General features: G+C 39.7%; 1 protein-coding gene and 1 non-coding gene across 2 annotated transcripts in view; both read right to left on the bottom strand.

Annotated features, from left to right (window-relative positions):
• Positions 1-21,736, bottom strand: part of LOC131246860 (mannosyl-oligosaccharide glucosidase GCS1) — a 40,267-nt gene that overhangs the window by 14,445 nt on the left and 4,086 nt on the right. The window contains exons 3-8 of the mRNA XM_058247308.1: positions 21,396-21,647; positions 20,083-20,257; positions 5,976-6,062; positions 5,643-5,711; positions 5,377-5,473; positions 1,860-1,942 (exon numbers count right to left, since the gene is read on the bottom strand). Coding sequence (XP_058103291.1) covers positions 1,860-1,942; positions 5,377-5,473; positions 5,643-5,711; positions 5,976-6,062; positions 20,083-20,257; positions 21,396-21,647 — 763 coding nt within the window. The remainder of the gene's footprint in view (positions 1-1,859; positions 1,943-5,376; positions 5,474-5,642; positions 5,712-5,975; positions 6,063-20,082; positions 20,258-21,395; positions 21,648-21,736) is intronic.
• On the bottom strand, positions 11,012-11,118 carry LOC131247491 (small nucleolar RNA R71). The gene has a single exon (XR_009171781.1). It is a non-coding gene; the product is annotated as a small nucleolar RNA R71 (small nucleolar RNA).

Raw genomic sequence — 21,736 nt, 5'->3', positions numbered from 1 at the left:
ATAACAACCGGTATTTACCAGCCACTATGGCACAACAAACCAACTTCTTTTATGAAGTATCCAGTGTTACAAACCATGCTTTGCCAACCACTTCCATGTAAGGCTTACCATTGGCCACTAAACAAGCTTTCATATCCCTTCTCACCACCTCGATCCAAGTCCTAGGCCTTCCTCTCATCCTTTTTTCAGGCTCTTCCACCCTCATCAATGTTCCCAACCTTAATAGAGTGGATCGTGGTTCATTGCAGTCTTATATAAAATGTATTTCTTTATAGCTCAGTCATGCTTCCGGAGTACAAAAGGTGAAATCTCAACAGTTGTCTCTAATTCATTATCATCATTGTCCAGAGTACAGACTATTTGAGCTCAGTTTTAGGAATCCTATTTTGGCAATCTTTCCTAAGGCCATAAACTTGATACATGAACATGCCTTCATATCCCTTCTCAACGCCTTGATCCAAGTCCTTTTTAAGTCTTCCTCTCATCCTCTTTTCAGACTCTTAAACCCCAGTCAATATTTCCCGCATCTTTTTTGTTAAATTCCACCCACTTTCTGTTCTCCCTATATAACACTCTACCAAGATAACTAGGTAGAATCACTCAACCAAATCCGATGACATTGTACCAATGGTTCTAATGGCATCTCACCAAAAGATTAACAATTCCCATCATAGGAAAAGAAGAAAAAACACTCTCCATTCACTATTCAAATTATTAACTGCTTTATTACACAGGGGACCTTCAAATAAAAAAGTTAATGAACTAAAGAGATCTTACATAAATCTAGACTTTTCTATTTTTAGACTACCTATGACGTAATAATATATATTAAGGGTGTGATACATGGACTTCTACTAAAACATGAAAGTAGACAACTATTCTAAAGATTCCACACCTGAGAGCGAAATAAGAAGACTCTTAAGTTGGAAGTACCCAAAATATATGATAAAGCAGTTGTTGAATATTTTCACTATTCTTTATTACATAGGACCTTCAACGAAAAAAGTTAGTGATCAAAAGAGATCTTACATAAATATAGACTTTTCTATTTTTAAACTACCTATGCCGTAATAATATCTGTAGAGGGTGTGATACATGGACTTCTACTAAAACAGGAAAGTAGACAACTATTCTAAAGATTCCACACCTGAGAGGGTAGTAAGAAGACTCTAAAGTTGGAAGTACCCAAAATGTATCATTAAGTCCAAGCTACCTATGTGTTCCATCAACACCATCCGATCGTATCATTAGACCACACAAAGCAATCAGCCATTGAATCGGGTCCATGTATTGGCCAACCCTGAATCTGGTCCAGATCCATGATCTGATCAATTTGAAATTTTGAAATGGTCCAGATTACTTAAACAGTCCAGATCTTTAATCTGGACAGTTAGATCAGTTCAATACCTGTTCAAAATCATTGAATGGGCTTGATTAGGAAATGATATATATTCTGATGGTTGATCTTTGATTGAACAGCTTGTGTAGTCTAGACATCCTTTTATTACTCGTATGTGGTCCTCGATGCTGCACTTTTTCACCTTCACCACTGTAATTCCACATCATAAATTCCCATAAGAATAGGGGAAAATTCATCTTTAACTCCAGCCTGATGTTACTTCTAAATCATAACAGTTACGTACATTGACAGTAGGGAAAATATCAAAAGAAAAGGCATGATGCTATATGTATGGTACATCCATATAGAACCGCACTTGATGTTACATTTACATCATCAAAGTAACATATATTAATGGTAGACAGAGAAATTTAAAAGACTAAGCATGAGCTAAAGGAGTGCAAAAGAAGCCATCCTTTGAAAAGAATCAAAGATAAAAGAAGTTGACACTAATACATACCTTGTTCGTTAGATTAAAGCACTGCATATATTTGTCTTCAAAATCCTTTTGTTTCTCATTCAGTTGATTAGTCAGTAGCACTCCTGAAATATTAACTGGAGCTTCAGAAAAGAATTGGAATCACATGAAATCAATAAATAAAACAATTCTAGAAAACATGAAAAAGAAAGGTTATACTCTGAGAACATCAAAAGTAGGCTATAAGAGAGCACACATAAACATCTTTTAGATGATCATGTTCCCTACAGATTTAGATCCTTTGGACATTGTACCATTCTTTTACCATTTGTAGTCTTAGAACATGTCAACATGGTACCATGCTTTCACCATTTGTGGTCTTAGAACCTAAAGCAGTTAAACATCAACCCAGGATTACATTCGCATACATCATTAGATACTAGGTGACACAGGGCAGTGGACCTCAGATGGTGACAATCCGCCTTCAGTCTCAGTCTCAACACTCTGAAAACCTATTAACACAATAATTTCTAAAATAAATTACTAGATTTGAAGATTTAGATCTTACCATAGAAGTTGGATGGCAACACACTATCCTAATAAGATTAGCATCACGCGAATCATTAAGGTATAAGGGAAAAGAAGAAGATGATGAAGAAGAAGAAGAAATAAGAATCATTCCTTGTATGAGAACAGCATCAATGCATCATACTATGAGCATATTGAGCATCACACCCAAATGATGATGTTTAGAAGTCACTCCCCAAAGCAAGAGAATCTCTATGCATAAAACTAAAGCTTCACTCAACTATTCAAAGGGTTTTTACTTGTTCATATACTTCTAGTGAGGCAAACAAGCTTAATTTAACCCTCACAATCTGTTACTTCTAATCCTGGCCATCTATTTTAATATAATATTAAAAATCACTGAATTATCTCTAAGCCCCACCAAAAACATGCAGGCCTCCAGTAAACAGTGTTTGAACTGTCTCCGATATTATCTTTATCTCCAGCTCAACGATACCGATAACACCGGTAGCGACACTGATAACGCTGGTAGTATCAGAAATTCCAAGTATTACAACCTATCACTAAGTATCGCCAACATATCAATATTGCTAATGTAATCACCGATATTTTCAACTATGTAAATTCTAGGTATCGCTTGTATTGCCAATGCATCAATATCGTCAATGTATCGCCAATATTTTCGACTATGTAAATTCTAGGTAATGCTTGTATAATAAGTGGATCAACAATATTTCAATAATATCACCAACGTATTGATATCATCAAAATTTTGTTTATTAGAAAAAAATTTATTTCATTAGCACATGGTCGTATGTAGTGTTCAATTTGTCATTGATAATATTGATCATATCTCAATGTTATCAATATCATAACACGCGCGATATTGAGGCCACAATCTTTCATTTCCTTTCCAATTGTTGATGATTTCTTGGTGAAATATAATTTGCTATTGATATTTTACAATATTAATGGATGTTTGGATGCAAGGTTGGATAGTTAAATAGGTTTGATGGGATGGTTGGACTGATCTCTTACAACAAAACATGCTTTCGAGGCCCCATTAAATGGAAACTTGTTATGTATGCATACTTTTTGCAATTTTTTTATTTCTAAATATGCAAATATGTACATTTTAACATCTCCTGAAGTTACGCAGAAAATTCCACCGTTTTCCCATGTTTCCCCACATTTCCAGTTATCAGCGATATTGATATTCTTTCTGTATCCCTATCCAGCGAAACTTGTAGCGATACCGATACTTTGAACACTGCCAGTAAATACATCACAACCCAGTTAATTCATATCAGAAGCACATGATCATGAGCTCGTTCGAAAGCTAGCTTGATAGGTTTTCAAACTAGACCAATTTTTTGTCATCTTGACATCGTTTAGGACCCAAAAAGTGGCATGCTGACAAAATTAATAAACAAGTGATCAAATAACTCTAACCCTAACAGATAATTAAACATTCAGAAATTATGAACCGCAACATTTAGGGTCTGCTAACTGATCGAACATTCATGTGGGGCACACAAATAGATCAGACCATTATCAGATGTCTGCAAAAATGTCAGAACAAATCGTGGGCCCAGATCTCCAATCAGACATATCATGGGGATGGGGAACATGATTTTAAATATCATCTGATGGAACCTGGATATCACCCTAGTCATGTTGGCTTTGGTGGAAACCAGTCCAAGTCGGATCACCTATACACTAAAATCAGATGACTTGGTCATCTCATTTCAAATCCGTGCGAGTCAGAACGAGTCAGGACAATCGGGACAAGTCGGGCTGATATGGACTAAAGTTAGATTGGTATGGACCAAGTCCGACCTAGTTGGACAAGCCAGACTAGTGACCAGTCACACACACACACACAGTACCAGTATTGGCAATACAACTCGATCTGACACCAGGATGAGAAGCCCTCTGAAATCAAGTTTTAAAACCTTTGATGGACCCACTCCTAGGAATTTGTGGGACTAGGTCATGGCTTGCATCAATAGGGAAAGTTTCTTATATGCCTTTAGCAGACTAAAGTATCCAAATTTAGCTAGGAAATTTGCAACAAATCTTAGTTAGTCAAGTGGCCATAAAGAGGGGAATTAATGATTGTGTTTTAGGATCCGTTAAATTTTAAAAATAAGGGCTAAGACAGTATTGTGATTTCATTCAATTTATGGACTGGTAGTTTGTGGGCTGAGAACTGTTAGTCTTGATCAAATTCCTACAATCTCCACTTATATCACACGTCTCACGAGTTTTTTCTCAACTTCACACACTGAAACCATTACCTTCAAATCTATCAAATAATACTACTTAACACCTCTATGTTTCACCACAAGCCTAACCAACCTAAAAGAAATTTTGGTAGAGAAATGTCTATCTACTAAAATCCCCCACCCATAGACGATGATGATTCTAAAAGGACCTTCAGGTTTAACATTGACTCTTTTTTTTGAAGACAGGGTGTCCGCGCCCCTTTTGAAGTGAGACTATTCCCTGCGGATACACTCAATCACCCACAACCACAACCACGAATATCGGGTAAAGCCGAGGAGGGGAGTCAAACCCACACCTATAGGGAGCAAACCCATGGCGATGGCCGCTTGCCCAAATCTCGTTGGGTAGGTTTAACATTGACTTCCCTACTTCTTGTATGTTTATTCAAGGTACCACACAGTCTCAAATATGTTAGATCAACATGCCTACAGAGATTTCATAAATCATCGTCGTCGTCTAAAGCCTTATACCAATTAACTGGGTCAGCTATGTCATATTGTTTGGATTCATGTTCGAAGGTAGGGCATAAGTTTAACGCCAGCGTCCAACTTGGCACAACCTTCCTCCTTTATCCAGGCTTGGAATTGGCAATGAAAGCACAAGACTCCCACAGGCACAATGTAATAGAATATCACATAGGTTGATTACAAGCAAGTGCAATCTGATAGTCTATTACATATTAAAGAATTCATATAAAAAAGAAAGTATTCAAACAATGTGATGCCCATTGCCCAACAAAAACCTGTAAGTCTGTTCACACGTTCTTCAGCTCTTGAGCTCTTCGAACCAGTTCCAGATACAAAAGCTATATCCATTTTGAAAGGAAGCTTTGCAGAAATCTGCAACAAGAACCAAACAATCGAAAAGATAAAACATGTAAATAAAGAGAAAACCCATAATACAGTATGTCGGTAAGAAGAAAGTTGGTATATTTTGAAGGAATATGTTATAAGAAGTCACATCTTATCTTTGACTGCACATACTGGTAGAGTATCACAAAATGAATACCTGAAAAACAACTATGTTTGGAGAATGCTCAGATAGGTCAGGTAGCTGCAGATGCCCGGTCCTTCTTGCCTGGAAAAACACATGTACCAATAATATTCCAAAAAAAAAACAAACGAGAAAAGAATAAAGGAGCCAGTATAAGTATCTAAAAAAGAAACATGGGCATTGTAGTTGTGTAAAACCAGATTCCATCTCTCAATAAACAATATACATGGAAAGATTCCACACACAATATTAATCATTAATATGCAGAAAAGCTAATCACAAAAAAAAAAGAAAAGAAAAGAAAAGAAGAAGAAGTTATATCCAGCAAGGATTGCATGGTCTACATACATGGACTCCAAGGGTTTGCTGGACAAGCTCAGTTAAATTATGCATATGACGACTTCTGAAGCCAGAATAATGGATTTCCAATTTATCCTGCAAAAGCAGGGAAGATTGAAGATTAAATGGTCAGTCCAAACCACAATGTGAAAGCATCATAATCAAAGAAGTAGTCTACAACACAGGAAAAACAGACAACTAAACATGGAAGGACCAATTCAGCAAGTGGCATTCTCAAGGACAAGGTGGAAACCAGTGTTTTAAAACCCAGACACAACCAGACGCGGACAGTTTGACTGGCTTGGAACAGAACCATCCAGAGAGACAGACCAGGTCAGCTAGAAACATCTTTTGAGCAAGACCACTTGAACGTTGAACCCACAATTAACTTTATAGTTTACACAAACCAAACTAACTAACAACTATGCTGCAAGCATTTATGTACTTAATTCTGATCATTTTATTTAATTGTATATGTCATTGATTGAATTGCTCAGACCATCGGTTGGAATTTTTTAGACCAAATAGCAAACAAAAATTGGTCAAGGTTTGGTCTAGTCCGCATTTTAAGGGCCTGTTTGGATTACCGCTTACAGCCATAATGTGCTGTAATGTGTGGCAAATGAGTAATGATTATCATTACCACCATAGTCAGAGGTAAAACAGTATAGTGGCCGTACACAATACCCGCCCTACAGCTCCACTTCCAACCCGTAAAGTATTCTCCGTAGTTAGACATAAATGGATGTAATTTCATCAATACGGATTATATCCACACCATCCATCTATTTTACAATATCAATTTAGGGCACGTCCTAAAAAATGAGGAAGATCCAACACTTTTGTGGACCCCAAGAAGCTTTCAATGGCAGGCGTTCAATCCCACTGCTTTATGTGGTGTGGTCCATTTCCACTTTGGATTTGTCTCATTCCATAAAATGATCATGCTGAATGGATGGACGGTGTGGATATAACACATAATCATGGTGGGGCCCACGAACTATGCGACATCAACGCATCCACCAGTCCATTTTCTGCCGTGATTCCAGAAGATTACCATGATTTGACAGTCGGCAATATCCAATCAAATGTAAGATGTAATGATATGAGGTTTACACCAAATTAGTGTGGTGGTTCATGATCCAAACAGGCCTTAAAAGATTGGTGAAAACTGTCCGAAGATGAAATTACTCTCATTTGATGAGGGAAGATTGTCTATGGGCTGAAGACCTTGCAAGGCCCTTGATACAAAGGTGAAGGAAGCAGCTGAGTAGTTCTTGAAACTGAAAAATATGTATAACTGTCCCATTCATGTATTGAAAGATATATATGTTCAACACTGATTAGTAGTTTCCACAAAATTTCTAACATAATATAAATGACTGGTGTACCCTTCACTATCCCATCTAGAGGAATTATAGGGTCCTGTTCCATTAGAACATTAGTAGTGTCCTGATATGCCAGTTTTTAAATGTAGGATCCTTGATTTGGGGAACAAGACTATTGATCAGTGTTGAGGGTCAAATATTACATATCAGACCCAGTTATTGCCTGGATTTATGAACACGGTACCATTGAATAAGCCATTTTAATCATGTTTGTGTTGCAAGGTGGAATTGCGAGCTGAGACTGGATCGGGATGCTAAAAGCATGGATTCAACGGTCTGAAGTCACAAGGCAAGTGACGGATCCTAGGAGACCAAGATCGACAAATTTGCACGCCAGGGATCCAAGAAAATCAAGAAATTGAAGCTCAAGTGGCCCGAAAAGTGTTCAGAATGCAAGATCATAGGGTTCCCACCATCAGATCAGTTCGAAACCCCATACGTGGCCTGAGGACCATAAATGAACCGTACACGTAAAATTTCATCCATTGGATCGCTCTAGAAGTGGCACAACTGTCAGATCAGCCCATAAACAGTTGATTCTGGGCCCACTTGAGATCTGGATATGCTTCAAGTTTTTTCTCAATCCATTATATGAGGTGAAAAAGCTAATGGACGGAGCGGATTTCTCATTAACATCTCTGTGGGGCCCCACCTGTGATGAATGTGCATAACATCACGTGCACCAGCCGTGCACCCGTGCACTCAAAGCCGGTCAGCAGCGCCTCAAACTCAAATTCTTCTTACGCAACAGCATAACGCTGCCCAACTATCGGTTTGCTTAGTGGGCCCCACTCATCATGTGATTAGAAGATCCATGTCGTCCATTTAGATTTCAAAGGCTGTATTGCCAACGCCTAGGTGACAGAATTCTAGGAGATGGCATATATCAGATTTCAACCGTCAAAACGGAAGATGGACGGCAGTGAGAAAACTCTTGTGGGACCACACCGAAATCAATACAATCTCGCTTTTCCTGAACGGTTTTTCGTCCTGAATCCACTGGACGGCTTGGATTTCCCAAAAAAACAGTGAAGTGGGCCCCACCATCAGTACAGCATAAGTACATTACGCACCCTGTTTTCGCGTCCGGGAAATTTGGAATTTTCGGCCAATTGTGGGCCACTGCCTGTGATCGGATTGGTGATCCAAACCGTCTAGATGATGCCCAAGCTAGGATTGACTCTAGCCATGAAGTCGGTTTTGAGGTTACTGGACGGCGAGCCTCCTAAACTGAGGCCAAACGCGACTCCTTTTGCATTTTGATTTTTTGCTGCGCACGCTGCTGCATCGCTGGCTGCGTAAGAAACCTTCCAGGAGTTTTCCGCACGGACTCCAGGAGCCACAGCATGCGCCGAATGCATATATAGAAGGGAACCAGGGAGCAAAAGGCTGGGACGGCTGGGGAAAAAACGGGAAGACAGGGGTGGTTTTTCTGCTGGACGTGGCTGAAGCGAGAGGCTAGAACGGGAGCAAGAATCTGGGCGGCTGTGAGGAGCAAGACAGGAAGCTTTAGGGCTGGTCGTGGAGCAGGGAAAGAGGCATTAGAAGGAGGAGAGTTGGAGCTTGGTCTGACATATGGAGAGCTGCACATGAGCAACATTGGCAGGCTGGGTTTCCCCTTTTTCTTTTCTTCTTCTCTTGTTTATGTTGGATTCAGCCTAAGCATGTCCATTCTCGGCTGAACCTCTTAGCTAGGGCTAAGAGGTGAAGCCTGTAGCGAGATGGGAGATTTTACTGTGTGCCTTTAATTCATAAACTGAATTTGATATAGTTGATTATCAAAGGAATATTTTTCTTAGTCTTTTATGGTCTGTTGTGACTGAAATTACAATGGGTTTGCAATGGCTTTGAGTATTTCTTTTCCCTTTTTATGTTTATGAAGTCAGGAACCCCTGTTGTTCATCATTGTCCCATGGGCATGGTAGGATGACAGTACCCTTCCTGATCCTCATACATTGTTGGTTGGTTGGTAATTAGTTTAATTCTGTTGTTTACTTTGTCTCCTGGGCATGGCTTGGTGATGGAATCCATTCTAATTCATATACCTTTCACCTCTTGAAAACTATATCAAAGGAAGTCTAGTTAAATTCCATGATTTCTGAAGCAGGCATAATTTCTCCCTGATCTCTACAAGTGGATCCTCTGAATCCCTAGTTTCTTCCTCTGAATTCCTTAAAGTTTTGGATAATTATTCCTTAAACTCTATTTGGTTTAGATCACATCTTAGCCTAGTTCTAGTTCTACTTGGTTTCAGATAACGTACAGGTATCAGTCCCTGTGGATTCGACCTCGGTCTTACCGAGTTTATTACTACATCACAACCCTATACTTGGGGAGTGAACAAGTTTTTGGCGCCGTTGCCGGGGACTGACGGCTACGTTTTTCTGAAATTAATTAGTTTTAGAATTAGGTTAGGATTAAGATTTTACTTACTTTAGGATAAAAGTTTTTATTTTATTCTATTGTTTTTAGAACTTAACCTGTTTTCCTGTTTTATAGGATCCTGACATAAGTTTCTAAATTGGTAATTTCTTCCTAATCTCTCTACTTTTTCTACTTCTTAGAATTAGGGTTTAATTTTTGAAAATTTTTAATCCTAGTATTTTTCTATTTTTAGGAAGTAGTTTATTTTTAGAAACTTTTCTCTTTTGTTTTTTAGTTTCTAATTTTAACTCTTTTAGAATCTAAACTCTGTTTCCTAAATTCACCTTTAGAAATTTTCTATTTATAGAATTTTTGTGTAGAAACTAACCTTCCTATTTTGTAGGCCTTTAAGATAGAAATTTCTAATTCGGTAAGCTCCTTCCCTACTTTCTATTTTTCAATTCTCTTTTAGTAATTTACTTTCTAGTTTAGGACTCTCCTAATTTATTTTAGAAAATTTCACTTTCTTTTAGGAATTCTTTCTTTTAAAAGCTAGTTCACTTCTAGCTTTCTTTTAAAGGATTGTTCTTCTCTTTTTTAAAAAATCTAACTTATTTTATTTTATTTTGCAGGTTTTAACTTAGGACTCCAATTTGGTAATTTCTTTCCAACTCTCTCTTTCTTTCTAGATTTTGTTTTCCTTTCTTAGGATTAGGTTTTTAATTGAGGGTTGCGAGTGTTTTCATGCTCAAGTGGGCCCGTGACAACACTCTACGTCTCTTGACTGAAGGAGGATTGGTTGAGGGGTTGACTACCTATCGCAGGACTAGACACCGCTCGAAATCGCCTAGAATACTGGCTAAAGACCAACCTCCTCTACTTCCACCCAGGGTGGAGGATACCCAAGATGAGAACGAGGTGCAATAGGCACCCCCGCCTCGTACTTTACGAGATTATCTACAACCGGCGGGAGTGAGTATGCCCTCATGCATGATTTTTCCTGAAAACACAGGACAAATGGATATCAAGCCAGGAGTTATCCAACTCCTTTCCAAATTCCATGGACTTGAATCAGAAAGCCCATATTTACATTTGAAAGAGTTCGATGAGATTATAGCTACATTATGTTTTCCTAATGTATCTGAGGATACAATTAGGCTGAAACTCTTTCCTTTTTCCTTAAAAGAGAAAGCTAAGACGTGGTTACATTCACTGCGTCCTAGATCCATTGGCACATGGAACGACATGCAAAAGGAATTCATAAAAAAATTATTCCCACATCATAAAACGATTACCCTCAAAAAAGCGATCATGAACTTTGCCCAAAAGGAAGATGAAACATTCTTCCAATGTTGGGAAAGGTTTAAAGATTTGGTCAGTTCATGCCCACAACACGGATTTGAAACGTGGCGCATTACAAATTTTTTCTACGATGGACTGACATCTTCCATGCGCCAAATGGTCGAGACAATGTGTAATGGAGAGTTCATTAATAAAGATGTCGATGAGGTATGGGACTACCTCGACTTGGCCGAAAAAACACAATCTTGGGACTATTACCCAAAGTCGAACACCACGTCTAGGCCGACTCAAGTAAAGGAGAAAGGTGGATTATATCTCTTGAAAGAAGAGGATGATCTCAAGTGTAAAGTGACTATGCTCATAAGGAAAGTTGAGGCCATGGAAGGAAAGAAGGATAAGGTCAATGAAATTGTTTGCGGCATCTGTGATTGCAACATTCACACAACTGAAAACTGTCCTACAATACCCGCCTTTCGAGGAGTGTTGAATGAACAAGCCAATGCCGTAAACAACTATCAAAGACCTTTTACTGGACCTAACTCCAATACATACAACCCTGGCTAGAAAAATCATCCAAACTTTAGTTGGAGGAATGGACAGACGGTGACCCCTCCAGGTTTCTTCAATCAAAATCCAAATCAAGTGAAACCTCAAGAGGAACCAGTTCAAAATCCCATACAAGAGCTGGCTCAGGCAATGCGGGGAATTACAGATTTTATGCAAAAGATAGATTCTCGTATGACGGTTATAGAAAAAAGAGATGCTTCCTGCACAACCTCTCCCCAATCATAAACCACAGTACGAGATTAATGATCCCAGCTCTTCAAATCAGATGGGCCACGCTAAATCCATCAACACTCTTAGGAGTGAAAAGATCATTGATAAAACTCTTCCAGTTAGGCCCGAAAAGCCTCAAGAACCAGAAGAGGACAACAATGATGGAGCTAGTGATGCCCTACAAAAATTAGAACCGGAACTTCTAGAGAAGTCGTTGCTCCGTTCCCCCAACGGTTGGTTTCACCAAAACCTCTTTCTAACTCTCAGGATATCCTAGAGGTGTTGAAATAAGTGAAAGTCAACATTCCTCTACTTAATGTCGTGAAACAGATTCCTTCATATGCCAAATTTCTTAAAGACTTATACATGACCAAAAGACGGAAAATTATTCAAAAGAAAATCTTCTTGACTGAGAAAGTGAGTGCCATCCTGAAGCAAGACGTGCCGCAGAAATTCAAGGATCCCGGTAGCCCAACCATATCATGTGTAATCGGGAACTATCGAATTGATCACGCACTTCTTGACTTAGGAGCGAGCGTCAATCTGATTCCCTACTCGGTATACAAACAGTTAGGTTTGGGTGAATTAAAACCCACCCTAACCACACTACAACTTGCTGATCGCTCTATTCGTGTACCAAGAGGGATAATTGAGGATGTGTTAGTCCAGGTCGATAGATTTTACTACCCTGTAGATTTTATCATCCTGGACACCGAACCCATCAATAACATGAGCACTCAGATTCCCGTCATTCTTGGTCACCCATTCCTTGCCACGACAAATGTAATTATCAATTGCAAGAATGGTGTCATGACTGTCTTTTGAAAATTTGACATTGGAGTCAAACATCTTTTTCAATAACGGCAGCAACTCAGAGGATAATGACAATTTCCACGACATTAACATGATTGACTCTTTTGTGGAAGATATGACACCTCTAACCTTATCCTCCGACCATCTAGAGACGTGCCTGGCCCACTCCCATGATTTTGATGATGACATGATTAGGGAGATGTGCGCCTTGCTTGATACTGCACTGGTACTTGAAGTTAACCGGTGGAAGCCACAATTTGAAGAATTACCCCAAACCGATGTAGTGCCTCTACCGTCTAACCTCCAGCCGCCGAAGCTTGACCTAAAACATTTGCCCTCTGATTTGAAATATATCTATTTAGGTCAAGATGAGACATACTCGGTGGTGATCTCTGCCCACCTACAGAAAGAATAGGAGAGTATGCTCATATCTACTCTCATTGAGCATAAAGGAGCCCTGGGATGGTCAATTGCAGACCTCAAGGGAATCAATCCCTCGATTTGTACTCACCCCATTCATCTTGAGGATAATGCGAAGACTTTTCGGCAACCACAACGTAGACTAAATCCACATGAAGGAAGTAGTTAAGGCCGAGGTTCTCAAGCTATTGGATGTGGGTATCAATGATACTTACATCTGATAGCCAATGGGTGAGTCCAACTCAGGTGGTTCCTAAGAAGTCTGGAATCACCATCGTAGCCAATGCCGATAATGAACTCGTGCCGACTAGAGTTACTACTATTTGGAGAATGTGCATTGATTATGAAAAATTGAATACCATCACGAGAAAAGACCATTTTCCTTTACCCTTCATCGATCAAATTCTGTAAAGGCTAGCTGGTCATTCCTATTAATGTTTCCTTGCGGGTATTCGCGCTACAACCAGATAGAGATAGCCCCGAAGACTAGGAAAAGACCACATTTACATGTCCCTACGGCACCTTTGCCTATCGAAGGATGCCATTCGGACTATGTAATGCCCCTGCCACCTTTCAGCGATGTATGCTTAGTATCTTTTCTGATATGGTGGGGCAATATCTAGAGGTCTTCATGGACGACTTCTCTGTTTATGGTCCATCTTTCAGCAAATGCTTGGAAAGTCTTAAATGTGTGCTGAAAAGATGTGAAGAAAAGAACTTGGTACTTAATTGGGAGAAGTGCCATTTCATGGTTCAGAAGGGAATTGTCCTTGGGCATATCATCTCGTCCAAAGGAATCGAGGTAGATAAGACAAAAATTGATCTTATCTCTAACCTACCTCCACCCAAGAACATCAGAGACGTGCGATCCTTCTTAGGACACAGGATTTTACAGGCGATTCATAAAGGACTTTAGTCTCCTCTCTCGTCCTTTATGTACTCTTCTTCAAAAGGATGCTCCGTACGAGTGGACTGAGCAATGCCAGGAAGCTTTCACCAAGCTTAAGGGCACGTTAACCACTGCACCTATCATGCAGCCACCCGACTGGAGCCTTCCTTTTGAGCTTATGTGCGACGCTTCTGATTACGCGCTTGGGGCGGTCCTAGGCCAGAGAAAAGATAAGAGGCCCTACGTTATTCATTATGCAAGTAGAACTTTAAATTCTGCCCAGTTGAACTACTCGACTACGGAAAAAGAACTCTTAGCTGTAGTGTTCGCCTTGGACAAATTTAGGTCCTACTTGATCGGATCCAAGATCATTATCTACATAGATCATGAGGCACTTAAGTATCTTCTTTCTAAGAATGATTCTAAGCCCCGCCTGATACAATGGATTCTTCTACTCCAAGAATTCGATTTGGAAATTAAAGATAAAAAGGGAGTAGAAAACGTTGTGGCCGATCACCTTTCTCGCCTTAATACCTCTGATTCCCTTGAGACGCCTCATATCAACGACATGTTCCCTGATGAACAACTGTTCAGAGTCTCCCATTCACTTTGGTTCGCTGATATTGCTAATTATCTTGCTACAGGTGCCATACCGACACAGTGGACTGCGCAAGATAAGAAGAAATTTTTCACCGAGGTGCGCAACTTTTCCTGGATGATCCTTATTTATTTAAATATTGCCTGCACCAAATTCTAAGGAGATGTGTACTAGATGATGAGCATCGGAGCGTCATCTCCTTTTGTCACTCACAAGCCCGTGGTGGTCACTTTTCTCGCTAAAAAGACCACGGCCAAGATTCTCCAGTGTGGCTTTTATGGCCCACTATGTTTAGGGACACTCATGAGTTTTGCAAAGCTTGTGAGCGTTGTCGAAATTGGGAGTATTATCCCGTCGAAATATGATGCCTTTGAATCCCATCCTTATCATCGAAGCATTGCTGGGGCATCGATTTCATGAGACCATTCCCCCAATCATTTGGAAATCTGTATATTTTGCTCGCCGTGGACTATGTCACTAAATGGGTCGATTCCGTGTCGAACTAATGACCATCGCACGGTCATTAAATTCCTAAAAGAAAACATCCTTTCTCGATTCGGAACGCCTCGAGCCATCATTAGTGATGGGGGCTCACACTTTTGTAATAGACCATTTGAGAGCTTAATGAAGAAATACGGTATCTCTCATAAGGTGAGCACCCCATACCATCCACAGACAAGCGCAAGCCAAGATTTCTAATAGGAAAATTAAACACATTTTGGAGAAAACGGTTAACCCTGATCGTAAGGATTGGTCAATCCGATTGACCGATGCCTTATGGGCATACCGTACTGCCTTTAAAACCCCTATTGGAATGTCTCCCTTTAGACTTGTCTATGGGAAAGCTTGTCACTTGCCTGTGGAGCTGGAACATAAAGCGTACTGGGCGATCAAAAATCTTAATTTCAATCTGGACAACGCTGGCTCGCTACGCAAACTTCAATTGAATGAACTTGAGGAAATCCGGAATGATGCGTACGATAATTCGAAAATTTACAAGGACAAGATGAAAGCATTTCATGACCAACACATTTTGCGAAAATCATTCACACCTGGTCGAAGGTCCTTTGTACAATTCTCGATTACATCTCTTTCCGGGTAAGCTTCGATCTCGTTGGACCGGCCCTTACATTGTTGTTACTGTTTTTCCTCATGGGGCCGTTGAGATAAGAGATCCCGACAATGGCAAGGAGTTTAAAGTCAATGGACATCGATTGAAACCATTTGTCGAGAAATTTGATTCAGAGGACATGTCCATGCCTCTGACTGATCCTGTTTACCAGGATTGATCTCCTAGTCTGATGGAGGTATAGGTAGGTTTATCGCTTTCATAGGACTAGGGTAGTTGCTTTATTTGTCTGGCTGAAGACGGTAAACTTAGCGCTCCTGGACCCATCCTTTCATTTCATTTCATTTTCCTAGTTAGTTAGTTCAATGTTTGTGGGTAACATTACTGCAAACCCTCACGAGACTACAACTCGTCCACTAGGGGCAACCTAGGGGTTTAAAGGCTTGTTGCATATGCTAAATGCAATCGAGAGCACCTGCGAAAGTGGTATTAGTAGGATTTTGTCTTTACTTTTGTTGGTTTCTCTCTTGTACTGACCCCCTTTTATGTAGACAGGTATGGAAAGCCTCTTGATTCTTTCAGGTATTATCTTCCCATCACTTCTCATTTACTTATTTTGTCCCATGTGCATCGCATGCTTATTTCTTTTACATTGAGGACAATGTAGATTTTAGGTTGGGGGTGGGAGATTAGGTCTCCTAATCTGTATTTTCTTAGTCTTGAGCAGAAATTGTGAAAATTTTTAAAATTTTCTAGAATTTCGTATGAATTCGAAGCGATTTTGATGGCCATCTTGGATTTAGAATTACAAGATAAGTGATGTTGGTAATTTATGACTCTTGGATTCAACTATTTGTTAGATTTCACAGTTAAGTTAGAACTATTAATCCATGATTAGAAGTTTTAAACATTGAGTGAATCATAATTTTACATGTCACATCTCGCTTACACATTAAGGTTTCATTCGATATTGAAGGATTAATTTGGTGATCACTAAGCTTGAAAGGAACCAACTTGAGAAATTGAAAAGATTGGGCGAATGGTTTTCACCATAGGTTTGCTCCCTACAGGTGAAGGTTTGATTACCCAAGGTTGATATTCATAAACTTTTTGGCGACCGGTCTTCACCATAGGTTTGCTCCCTATAGGTGAGGATTTGATTCCCCTTCTTGGCGTTACTTTTAATGGAAAAATCAAAACCTGGAGGAATGAAAAGATGATTTGCGAGGAAAGTTTTTAGTTATCATGAATTATCTTATTGGTTACCAATGATATCCCGAAATTGAGAAGTAAGTTTCATGTTAATAAGCCGAGATTATACTATACACCCATGGAACTTGATGTTTAGAATTGTTCTGATTAATAGATTAATACTTTGAACTCGATTATGAAATTATCGTGTGCTCGAGTTCAGGAGATAGTAATGCCCGACATTCATGAATCATAGAATTCTAGGATCTGGATTGTTTTTCAAAAATCATCTGATTTTATAGAAATTGTTCTGCAATTCTCAACTTATTTTTCGCATACTTTGCTCGGGACTAGCAAAATGCTGGTTGGGGGTTGTGTTGAGGGTCAAATATTACATATCAGACCCAGTTATTGCCTGAATTTATGAACACGGTACCATTGAATAACCCATTTTAATCATGTTTGTGTTGCAAGGTGGAATTGCGAGCTGAGACTGGATCGGGATGCTAAAAGCATGGATTCAACGGTCTGATGTCACCAAGGCAAGTGACGGATCCTAGGAGACCAAGATCGACAGATTTGCACGCCAGGGATCCAAAAAAATCGAGAAATTGAAGCTCAAGTGGCCCGAAAAGTGTCCGAATGCAAAATCATAGGGTTCCCACCATCCGATCGATTCGAAACTCCATACGTGGCCTCGAGGACCATAAATTAACCGTACACGTCGAATTTCATCTATTCGATCCCTGTGAAGTGTCCCAACAGATCAGCCCATAAATCTCTGATTCTGGGCCCACTTGAGATCTGGATATGCTTCAAGTTTTTCTCAACCCATTATATGAGGTGAAAAAGCTGATGGACGGAGCGGATTTCTCATTAACATCTCTGTGGGGCCCCGCCTGTGATGAATGTGCATAACATCACGTGCACCAGCCGTGCACCCGTGCACTCAAAGTCGGTCAGCAGGCGCTGACCGACTCAAACTCAAATTCTTCTTACGCAACAGCGTAACGCTGCCCGACTGTCGGTTTGCTTAGTGGGCCCCACTCATCATGTGATTAGAAGATCCATGCCGTCCATTTAGATTTCAAAGGCTGTATTGCCAACGCCTAGGTGACAGAATTTTAGGAGATGGCATATATCAGATTTTAACCGTCAAAACGGAAGATGGACGGCAGTGAGAAAACTCTTGTGGGACCACACCGAAATCAATACAATCTCGCTTTTTCCGAACGGTTTTTCGTCCTGAATCCATTGGACGGCTTGGATTTTCTAAAAAAACAGTGAAGTGGGCCCCACCATCAGTACAGCGTAAGTACATTACGCACCCTGTTTTCGCGTCCGGGAAATCTGAAATTTTCGGCCGATTGTAGGCCACTGCCTGTGATCGGATTGGTGATCTAAACTGTCCAGATGATGACCAAGCCAGGAATGACCCTAGCCATGAAGTCGGTTTTGAGGTTACTGGACGGCGAGCCTCCCAAACTGAGGCCAAACGCGACTCCTTTTGCGTTTTGATTTTTTGCTGTGCACGCTGTTGCATCGCTGGCTGCGTAAGAAACCTTCCAGGAGTTTTCCGCACAGACTCCAGGAGCCACAGCATGCGCCGAATGCATATATAGAAGGGAACCAGGGAGCAAAAGGCTGGGATGGCTGGGGAAAAAATGGGAAGACAGGGGTGGTTTTTCTGCTGGACGTGGCTGAAGCGAGAGGTTGGAACGGGAGCAAGAATCTGGGCGGCTGTGAGGAGCAAGACAGGAAGCTTTAGGGCTGGTCATGGAGCAGGAAAAGAGGCATTGGAAGGAGGAGAGTTGGAGCTTGGTCTGACGTATGGAGAGCTGCACATGAGCAACATTGGCAGGCTGGGTTTCCTCTTTTTCTTTTCTTCTTCTTCTCTTGTTTATGTTGGATTCAGCCTAAGCATGTCCATTCTCGGCTGAACCTCTTAGCTAGGGCTAAGAGGTGAAGCCTGTAGCGAGATGGGAGATTTTACTGTGTGCCTTTAAAACTGAATTTGATATAGTTGATTATTGAAGGAATATTTTTCTTAGTCTTTTATGGTCTGTTGTGACTGAAATTACAATGGGTTTGTAATAGCTTTGAGTATTTCTTTTCCCCTTTTTATGTTTATGAAGTCAGGAAGCCCTGTTGTCTATCATTGTTTCATGGGCATGGTAGGATGACAGTACCCTTCCTGATCTTCATACATTGTTGATTGGTTGGTAATTAGTTTAATCCTATTGTTTGCTTTGTCTCCTGGGCATGGTTAGATGATGGAATCCATTCTAATTCATATACCTTTCACCTCTTGAAAACTATATCAAAGGAAGTCTAGTTAAATTCCATGATTTCTGAAGCAGGCATAATTTCTCCCTGATCTCTACAAGTGGATCCTCTGAATCCCTAGTTTCTTCCTCTGAATTCCTTAAAGTTTTAGATAATTATTCCACAATTATTCCTTAATCTCTATTTGGTTTAGATCACATCTTAGTCTAGTTCTAGTTCTACTTGGTTTCAAATAACGTACAAGTTTCAATCCCTGTGGATTCGACCTCGGTCTTACCGAGTTTATTACTACATCACAACCCTACACTTAGGGAGTGAACAACAGGAGCCCTAAATGGAGGATGCTAACAACTTCACAGGTTATATAACTCTAACCATTTGATAGGCATCCTAAAAATTAATGCTCAGGGGAAAACCACAGCAATGATCCAAACCAACCGTCATATTGGATGGTTAGAATCATTCGACAGGAAAATTCGCAATCCATTATCCATCCAAGGTGGGGAAAATCTTATCAATGATCTGGATAACCAACCATGGGCCCCATTTGTGCAAAATGGATGCATCAGGACACTATTCCCATTCTGATGCATCATGCATCAGAACCTTATAATTCTCCCCTCTGCAAACATATGATATAAACTGTGCAATGATGATCCACATTGATTTCCCTAACATTCACCCTGAGGCTAAGATACATGACTTGTGCATTGAAAGCTTGTCTAAGATAGTTTTTGTAGTTTAAGGTTTGCATCAATTTAAAGTCTATTTTGGGGTGAGATGAGTTTTCGGAAGTTCTAGTTTTATAATAAGTTCATAAGAGATTGTTTTGGAATTAAAGAGTTTAGAATTATAAACATAGGAAACTGCAAACAGACGAAAGAATCAGTCATTCATCATCATGTCACGACCTGTGAACATAAATCAATGTTACCATAAAGCAATGTTCTAAACAACCAATTAACAAAAACACAATCTTGTGGAGTCTTTCTGTGTCAAGTTGATTTTAAAAAGCATACCGATGAATCTAAGTGGAGTTCCCAACCACCAACATCCTCACGTGACCCAAATGCCAACAGAGTGTCTCCATGAATAACCGAACCCTCACTACCTATCCTTAAAGCATTTCCTTCCTCATCAGCCAAATAGAAGAAAAGATGGGCAGCTCTCCATGTTTCATCATCCAATCCAGACCTGTGAGTGGACCATGTCAACCATAAGTGATTAAAAAAGACAAGGTAATCCAGTCCAAATACACAAGTCAATACTAATATGAGATATGAACACTCCGAATGCATCCTGTAAACAGCAGAAACACGCCAATCTACAACTTCGATATGACATAAGCACCAATATTGTACTTCATCCCCAGTACTTGCTATCCCAGTGCAATTCATTGTAATGAGACATCCATCTAAGAATAGAGCATTGATAATATGCTAGTGGTAATACAAGATTTGGTTATACCAAATCACAAAAGGATTAAAGCCAAACTTACATCCGGATGTCATGTTTCATTCTTATATGAAGCTTAAAAAATCAGGAGTATGAAGCTAAAATATTCAGACATATGCAACTAAAAGAACTACAAAAATTATCACGATTTCTGATACACCATAGAGGGCATTTTGGAATTGTGTGGTATGTATTCACATGGAGCGGAAAATCAGCAAAGGAATGTTTCAGTGATCTTTCAAAAGGTGAAATCTCTTATTAAGGAGTAGGTGTACGCATCAAAGATTATCGAGCAGTTCCGAGATAATTGAGTCAAGTTGTAATTTTCGGTTTAGATTCTGTTTCCTGTAATTTTTGGCTGCGGCCTTTTTTAATAAATTAATCACAGTTCAATAAAAAAATACATGGAGTGGAATGGCCATAGGAGGAATCATTGTGCTCAACAGCCACTTTCTACATTGATTTTGAGCTCAACGGCCACTTTCTTTGGACTTTCTTCATTCCAATCAATGTAGAATTAAATCTCTGCACTTCCCAAACAAAAACCTATTTAAAAATGCAGGTAAGCATCATTTAAATGGGCATAATATGCATTTACGCTCTTCCCAAACTGGGCCTAACTAAAACATTGAAAGACTTGGACAAAAGTAGCCATTTCTTGAGATTGAACAGAGGTTTCCACAATTCAAATTAATTCTCAAATCTCAACATATATTCCAAGGACAGTCAATAAAAAACTGAAAGGCTGATGTGTGTGGTAATTTTTATAATTATTTAAAATTTAAAATTTTTTTTTTAAAAAAAAAAAACCCTGATGTCTATGTTATTACACCAATTAGTAAAAAGGTAACAATACAACAATAGGTTAGGGATTTACTTCTCATTTTGTGCATCAACTCGTACTGCCCAATCTCCCCCATAACCACTTCCATTCATCTTGGCTTTCAAGAAACTAGTAGTCAAGGTTAAGTCTTGGTCAACCAGAACTTGATGTCCATAATCCCGCCCATTATGGTGTGTCCATCCATATGTGCTAAGCTCGTCAGAATCTTGGCAGACATGCCGCATAAAGTACTGTCCATTCTTTATACCAATCCACATCAATCCTGCAATTAGGGACTGTGGAGTCCTGAAAGTTATAGTTGCTAATAAGGGCCTGTTTGGAATGAGGTAAACTAGGAAAATACAAGGGAAAGCAAAAAATGTGACATAAATGCA

The sequence above is a fragment of the Magnolia sinica genome, chromosome 5 (assembly GCF_029962835.1).
Source record: "Magnolia sinica isolate HGM2019 chromosome 5, MsV1, whole genome shotgun sequence".
Taxonomy (NCBI): Eukaryota; Viridiplantae; Streptophyta; class Magnoliopsida; order Magnoliales; family Magnoliaceae; genus Magnolia; species Magnolia sinica.
This window is presented reverse-complemented; position numbering and strand designations above follow the sequence as displayed.